Here is a 7557-nt window from a genome sequence, read left to right as displayed (position 1 = left end):
GGAAAGAGGGACAGAGGGATGGACGTCAGGATGGGCAGGTGGCTGGAGGGAGGGATGGATGGAAAGGTGGGCAGAGAGGTGGATAGAGGGATCCATGGATGGATGGATGGATGATGGATGGATGGATGGATGGATGGATGGATGGATGATGGATGGATGGATGGATGGATGGATGGGGATGGATGGATGGAGGGATGGAGGGACAGATCCATGGAGGGAGGGATGGATGGAAGGTTGGACAGAGGGAAGAATGGACGGAAGGAGGGACAGAGCAGTGGGGAGATGGGTGAAGAGGAGGATGGATGGATGGATCCATGGAGGGATGGAAGGGAGGAAGGAGGGATGTGGGACACGGAGGGAGCGATGGTTTGGAGCCTCCTGCTCCCTGTCCCCACCTGGGCGTAGTCATTGAACTTGCGGAGCTCCTCGTCAGCCAGGATCGCGTTTATGGTCGGCTTGGGCACCCTGTCCAGCCCTGCCGAGAGGGAGCCAGGCTGGAATTCTGCCCCAGCTCGGCCGGGCTGCGACTCCAGCTCTGCCCCCAGAGCTCCATCCCAACCCAGCAATCCAACCCCTGCAGCTTTAATTAATTAATCAATCAATTCTGCTCCGTTCTGCCCCCAGAGCTCCATCCCAACCCAGCAATCCAACCCCTGCAGCTTTAATTAATTAATCAATCAATTCTGCTCCGTTCTGCCCCCAGAGCTCCATCCCAACCCAGCAATCCAACCCCTGCAGCTTTAATTAATTAATTAATCAATTCTGCTCCGTTCTGCCCCCACTTCCCAGCCGGATTTCCGGGTCCATCCACCTCCCCCACCCCATTTTGCAGGAAAAAGGGGAAACAAACCCACGGAGCCCCATTGCCCGTCCTGCCCTACCCTGGAACATCGCGGCCTCGCCGAACCCCTCCTCCTGCTTCTCCCTCAGGAGCTGGTAGCAGGCGCTGGGGCTGGCCAGGAGCAGCCGGAATCCCTGCGGGGAAGGAGGAAGAGGAGGTCGGGGAAGGCTCTGAGGGTCTCGTCCCGCTTTTTCCCGCTCCCGGGACCCCGTTACCTTCCGGTCGGGCGCGGGGACGAAGCTCAGGAACTCATCCACGTGCCCGACGCTGAGCCAGTCCGAGAAGAGCTCCACGGGCGCCTGTACCTTCTGGGCCACCAGGAAATCCCGCACGGCCTTGGCCATCCTGCGGCCGCCCTCCCTGGGGGAGCACCGGGGCTTCTGGGGAGGCTCCAAACGGGGCCGGGAAATCCTGGGTTTGGGGTTTTCCTTCTCCACTCAGAGCTGACCCCAAAAAGGGCTGGGAAATCCTGGTTTGGGGTTTTCCTGCTCTGCTCAGAGCCAGCCCCAAAAAGGGCTGGGAAATCCTGGTTTTGGGGTTTTCCTGCTCCGCTCAGAGCTGACCCCAAAAGGGGCTGGGAAATCCTGGTTTTGGGGTTTTCCTGCTCCCCCCGGAGCCGACCCCAAATGGGGCTGGGAAATCCTGGTTTTGGGGTTTTCCTGCTCCGCTCAGAGCTGACCCCCAAACGGGGCCGGGAAATCCTGGTTTTGGGGTTTTCCTGCTCCGCTCAGAGCTGACCCCCAAACGGGGCCGGGAAATCCTGGTTTTGGGGTTTTCCTGCTCCACTCGGAACCGACCCCAAAGGGGGCTGGGAAATCCTGGGTTTGGGGTTTTCCTGCTCCGCTCAGAGCTGACCCCAAATGGGGCCGGGAAATCCTGGTTTTGGGGTTTTCCTGCTCTGCTGGGAACCGACCCCAAAAAGAGCTGGGAAATCCTGGTTTGAGGTTTTCCTGCTCCCGGCTCACCTGGGGAAGCTGCTGCCGATCAGGATGCGCCCCAAGGGGTACTCCTTGCCCTGCACCGTCACGGGCGGGCTCACCTCCAAATTCCCGAAGGAATCCAGGCTGGAAGTGCCCTCTGGAGCCTGCCGGGCCACGTAGCCAAAATCGGGGCCCTGGGCGGTGGGAAAAATGGGAGAAAGTGGTTAAAAAAGTGCAGCTGTCAGCACCAAATCCTCTGTGCTGGAGCATCCCACCCCAAAAATGCCGGAGATAAAGGGATTTATCCCAGTTATAAAGGGATTGATCTCAGTTTTTAAAGGGATTTATCCTAGTTTTTGAAGGGATTTTTCCCACTTTTTAGGGGATTTATCCCAGTTACTAAAGGCATTTATCCCAGTTTTTGGAGGGATTAATCCTAGTTTTTAGGGGATTTATCCCAGTTTTTAAAGGGATATATGCCAGTTTTAAAAGCTATTTTATCCCAGTTTTTGGAGGGATTGATCCCAGTATTTAAAGGGATTTATCCCGGTTTTTAGGGAATTTTTCCCAGTTTTTAAAGGGATTTTTCCCAGTTTTTAAAGGGATTTATCCTTTTAAAGTTTTTAGGGAATTTATTCCAGTTTTTGAAGGGATTTACTCCAGTTTTTGAAGGGATTTATTCCAGTATTTAAAGGGATTTATCTCGGGTTTTAGGGGATTTTTCCCACTTTTTAAGGGAATGATCTGATTTTTTAAAGGGATTTATCCGAGTTTTTAAAGGGATTTTCCCCAGTTTTTAAAGGGATTTTCCCCAGTTTTTAAAGGGATTTTTCCCAGTTTTTAGGGGAATTATCCGATTTTTTAAAGGGATTTATCCCAGTTTTTAGGAGGAAGGGGCTGGATACCAGGATGCTCCTGACGGGAAAATCCTTCAGGCCGCGGTCCCGGGGCGAGTCGAAGACCACGGGGAGGGTCTTGTGGGGGGCTTGGATGTAGCCGAACTCCACCTCATCCTGGGGGAAGGATGGAGAATTTTGGGAATCTCCCCCAGCGCTGCCGCGGCGAGGAGGGGCCGGGCAGACCCTGCTCCCACCTGGATCCAGCGGTCCTGCTGGTTCTGCGGCGCTGGGCACACGGTCAGCGGCACCTGCGCCCGCTCGGCCAGCGCGCCCACGGCCGCCCCAAACTCCCCGTTCTTGTCCACGCTGGAGGGGGAAACGGGAAAATCGGGATTTGGGAGCGGATCCGGCAGCGGGCAGGGCGGGAGCACCCGGCAGCACCCACCTGCAGACAAAGACCTCGAGCGGCGGCGCCGTGTTGGGCGTCATGATCCAGGGAGCCACGCGGAACACCACGGAGTCCGTGAAGATCGGAGACTCCAGGAGGCCCTGGCATGGTGGGGACGGAGTTTGGGATCTGTGCCCGCTGTCCCAGCCCCATGGGATGGCAGGGATGGAGTCTGGGATCTGTCCCCATTGTCCCACCCCTCCTGGCATGGCAGGGATGGAGTTTGGAATCTATGCCTGTTGTCCCACCCCCATAGGATGGTGGGGATGGAGTTTGGGATCTATCCTCACTGTCCCAACCCCATGGGATGGTGTGGATGGAGTTTGGGATCTGTGCCCACTGTTCCAGCCCCATGGGATGGCAGGGATGGAGTTTGGGATCCGTCCCCATTGTCCCACCCCCATGGGATGGTGGGGATGGAGTTTGGGATTTGTCCCCACTGTCCCAGCCCCCCCTGGGATGGCGGGGATGGAGTTTGGGATCTGTCCCCCCTGTCCCAACCCTCCCTGGGATGGCAGGGATGGAGTTTGGGATTTGTCCCCACTGTTCCAGCCCTTGCTGGGATGGCAGGGATGGAGTTTGGGATTTGTCCCCACTGTCCCAGCTCCCCCTGGGATGGCAGGGATGGAGTTTGGGATTTGTCCCCACTGTTCCAGCCCTCGCTGGGATGGCAGGGATGGAGTTTGGGATCAGTCCCCGCTGTGCCACCCCCGGTGCCCCCGGCCGGACCTTTCCGGGGCTCTCGAGCAGGGTGACGTGCAGGGACACGAGCCCCGAGAAGGCCACGTCGGGGAAGGCCAGGCCCTCCACGTAGAAGACGCTCTCGTGCTGGTGCCGGCTGGGCCGCACGGTGTAGGACAGCTTGGAGCCCCCCAGGACGGCCTTGAACATCTCCAGCTCCACGTTGTCTGCGGCACACGGACACCTCAAACCCAAACCGCAGCCCCGTTCCCCCCTGGTCCCTAAAGCCGCCCCAAACCCCGCCTGGATCGGCTCAGCCGCGCCCGGGGCGTTGGAGAAGCAGCGCAAGGATTTGGGGTTGATCCCGGCGAGCAGGGGTCCATGCCGCCCCCAAAAATCCCCCTGTCACAGACATTTCTTTCATGAAAAATCCTCTCTTAGGATTTTCCTGCTGGAGCTGAGAAGTTCAGCAACAAGACATAAACAATAGATTGTCTGCTGCTGTAGAATGTAACAGGTCTGCCTGGATTGGCCCAGCTTGGATGTTTATAATTGATGGCCAATCCAGAACTGAGATCTCTCGGACACAGTCCGACAGAGCTGGTTTGTTGTTCATTCTTTACTTTCTATTCTTAGGTAGCTAGCAGCTTCTGGAAACTCTCCTTTCTTTTTCTTTTTAGTATAGTATATGTATATATCATAAAATAATAAATCAAGCCTTCTGTAACAGAGTGCCGCAGGAGGCGGTGCCCGGCGAAGGTGGCGCGGGGCCCGCGCGCCCTCAGCACCAGCTGCGCCATGTCCTGCAGGTCTGGGGAAAGGCACGGCTCAGGGGGAATCGGGGCGAAAACGGGGAAATTGGGGGGAAAGGGGGAAACCGGGGAAAAGGGGGAAACCTGGGGAAAAGGAGAAAAACAGGGGAAAAGGGGGAACCTGGGAAAAGGGGGAAACCAGGGGAAAACTGAGGGAGAAAATAGAAACCCAGGGAAAGGGGGAAACCTGGGGAAAGGGGAAAACCAGGGGAAAACCAGGAGAAAAGGGGAAAACCCAGGGAAAAGGGGGAAACCAGGGAAAGGGGAAACCCAGGGAAAAGTGGAAAACTGAGGGAGAAGGGGAAAACCAGGGGAAAAGGGAAACGGGGAAATTGGGGGGAAAGGGGGAAACCGGGGAAAAGGGGGAAACCTGGGGAAAAGGAGAAAAACAGGGGAAAAGGGGGAACCTGGGAAAAGGGGGAAACCAGGGGAAAACTGATGGGGAAGGGGGAAACCGAGGGGAAAAGGGAAAACCAGGGGGAAAGGGGGAAACCAGGGGAAAACTGAGGGAGAAAAGGGAAACCCAGGGAAAAGGGAAAACCAGGGAAAAGTGGAAAACTGAGGGAGAAGGGGAAAACTGATGGAGGAGGGAAAAGAGGAAAACTGAAGGAAAAGGGGAAAACTGAAGGAAAAGAGAGAAACTGAAGGAAAAGAGAGAAACTGAGGGAAAAGGGGGAAGTTGGGGGAAAAGGGGGAAACTGAGGGAAAAGGGGAAAATTGGGGGAAAATGGGAAAACCCAGGAAAAGGGGAAACCCAGGGAAAAGGGAGAAACCTGGGGAAAACTGGAGGAGAAGGGGGAAACCAAAGGGAAAGGGGAAAACCAGGGGAAAAGGGGAAACCCAGGGAAAAAGGGAAACCCCAGGAAAAGTGGAAAACTGAGGGAGAAATGGAAAACCAGGGGAAAAGGGAGAAACTGTGGTAGAAAGGAAAATTGGGGGGAAAGGGGAAACCTGGGGAAAAGGGGGAAACTTGAGGGAACATAGGGAAACTAATGGGAAAACCAGGGGAAATTGGGAAACTGTGGGAGAAGAGGGAAAACCAAAGAAAAAGGGGGAAACTGAGGGAAAAGGGGGAAATTGAGGGAAAAGGGGGTAAACTGGGGGAAAGGGGGAAACCTGGGGGTTCTGGGCTGGGGTAAGGAAAGAAAACTGAGGGAGAAGTGAGAGAAAATTGAGGGGCAAGTGAGAGAATGAGGGTCCTGGGCTGTGGAAGAAAGGGGAAATTGAGGGAAAATTGGGAAAATTCAGGCAAAAGGGGGGGAAAAACAATAGAAAATATGGAAACTAAGGGGGAAGAGGGAAAACCAAAGGAAAAGGGGGAAACTGAGGGAAAAGGGGGAAAAGTGGGGGAGAAGTCTGAAAACTGGGTGTTCTGGGCTGGGGTAGGGAGAGAAAACTGAGAGATAAGTGAGAGAAGTTTGAGGGAAAAGTGGGAGAATGAGGGTCCCGGGCTGTGGTAGGAATAGAAAATTGAGGGAAAATTGGGAAAATGGCAGGTTCTGGGCTGTGGAAGAAAGGGGAAATTGAGGGGAAAGTGGGAAAATTTGGGCTCTGGGCTGCAGTAGGAATGGAAAATTGAGGGGGAAGTGGGAAAATCAGGGAGAAGGGAGGGAAAACTCAGAGAAAAGGAGGGAAAAGTGGGGAAAAGCGTGAGCCAGGGGCTCGGGGCTGCCGGGACCGTTGTAGGAGCGCACGGCGCTGTCCTCGTTGTCCAGGCCCTCGGCGCCGGGGTCGTCGCGGTCGCAGTTGACGAGGAGCACGGCCCCGTGGCCATCGGGGCCCCACGTCCAGCTGGCCTGGGGACACGGAGCGGGGCCAGGTTAGACGGGAATGCCCAGTCCCATCGGGGTCTGGGGCTCAGCCGGGAATTCCCAATCCCATCGGGGTCTGTGGGTCAGCCAGGAATTCCCAATCCCATCGGGGTCTGGGGATCAGCCGGGAATTCCCAATCCCATTGAGGTCTGGGGATCAGCCGGGAATTCCCAATCCCATCGGGGTCTGGGGGTCAACTGGGAATTCCCAATCCCATCGGGGTCTGGGGCTCAGCCGGGAATTCACAATCCCATCGGGGTCTGGGGGTCATGCAGGAATCCCCAATCCCATCAAGGTTTGGGGGTTCATCCAGGAATTCCCAATCCCATTGGGATCCAGGGTTCAGTCAGGAATTCCCAATCCCATCAGGATCTGGGGCTCATCCAGGAATTCCCAATCCCATTGGGGTCTGGGGATCAGCTGGGAATCCCCAATCCCATTGAAATCTGACTTTGGCTGAGAGTTCCCAATCCCATTGGGGTCTGGGGTTCAGTCAGGAATTTCCAATCCCATTGGTGTCTAGGGGCTCATCCAGGAATTCTCAATCCAACTGGGGCTTGGAGGCTCATCCAGAAATTCCCAATCCCATCAGGGCCATTCCCAATCCCATCAGGGCCTAGGGGCTCATCCAGGAATTCCCAATCCCATCGGGGTCTGGGGGTCAGCTGGGAATTCCCAATCCCATTGGGATCTGAGCTTCAACTGAGAATTCCCAATCCCATCAGGGTCTGGGGGTTCAGTCAGGAATTCCCAATCCCGTTGGGATCCAGGGTTCAGTCGGGAATTCCCAATCCCGCGGTGTTCCCGGCCCCTCTGGATACCTTGTCCAGCAGTGTCCGGCTCACGGCCCCGCTGCGGGTGACATCAGCGTCCAGCGACACCTCTGTGGGACAGGGATGAGATGGGAAAAGGGGAAATCCCGGGAAGTGGGGTTCGGGAAGGGGTTTGGGAATGGGGGATGGGGAATGGGGGATGGGGAATGGGGGTTTGGGAATGGGAGTTTGGGAATGGGGATGTGGGAATGGGGTTTGGGGAATGAGGGGTTGAGGAATGGGGATTCGGGAATGAGAGTTGGGGAATGGGGGTTTGGGGAATGGGGGTTTGGGAAGGAGATTCAGGAATGGGGTTTGGGGAATGGGGATTTGGGAATGGGGGTTTGGGAATGGGGGTTTGGGAATGGGGGTCTGGGGAATGGGGATTGGGG

At 55.9% G+C, this 7557-nt stretch overlaps 1 protein-coding gene across 1 annotated transcript in view; it reads right to left on the bottom strand.

Annotated features, from left to right (window-relative positions):
• Positions 1 to 7557, bottom strand: part of LOC102037845 (protein-arginine deiminase type-4) — a 36667-nt gene that overhangs the window by 2247 nt on the left and 26863 nt on the right. The window contains exons 14-24 of the mRNA XM_031062977.1: positions 7175 to 7236; positions 6220 to 6337; positions 4448 to 4540; positions 3778 to 3956; positions 3046 to 3149; positions 2855 to 2966; positions 2667 to 2774; positions 1807 to 1955; positions 1057 to 1201; positions 882 to 975; positions 396 to 475 (exon numbers count right to left, since the gene is read on the bottom strand). Of these exons, the coding sequence (XP_030918837.1) occupies positions 396 to 475; positions 882 to 975; positions 1057 to 1201; positions 1807 to 1955; positions 2667 to 2774; positions 2855 to 2966; positions 3046 to 3149; positions 3778 to 3956; positions 4448 to 4540; positions 6220 to 6337; positions 7175 to 7236 (1244 nt within the window). The remainder of the gene's footprint in view (positions 1 to 395; positions 476 to 881; positions 976 to 1056; positions 1202 to 1806; positions 1956 to 2666; positions 2775 to 2854; positions 2967 to 3045; positions 3150 to 3777; positions 3957 to 4447; positions 4541 to 6219; positions 6338 to 7174; positions 7237 to 7557) is intronic.

This window comes from Geospiza fortis, unplaced genomic scaffold (genome assembly GCF_000277835.1).
Source record: "Geospiza fortis unplaced genomic scaffold, GeoFor_1.0 scaffold4, whole genome shotgun sequence".
NCBI classification, from domain to species: domain Eukaryota; kingdom Metazoa; phylum Chordata; class Aves; order Passeriformes; family Thraupidae; genus Geospiza; species Geospiza fortis.
Note: the sequence above shows the minus strand (reverse complement) of the source record. Positions and strands in the feature narration are given on the sequence as shown.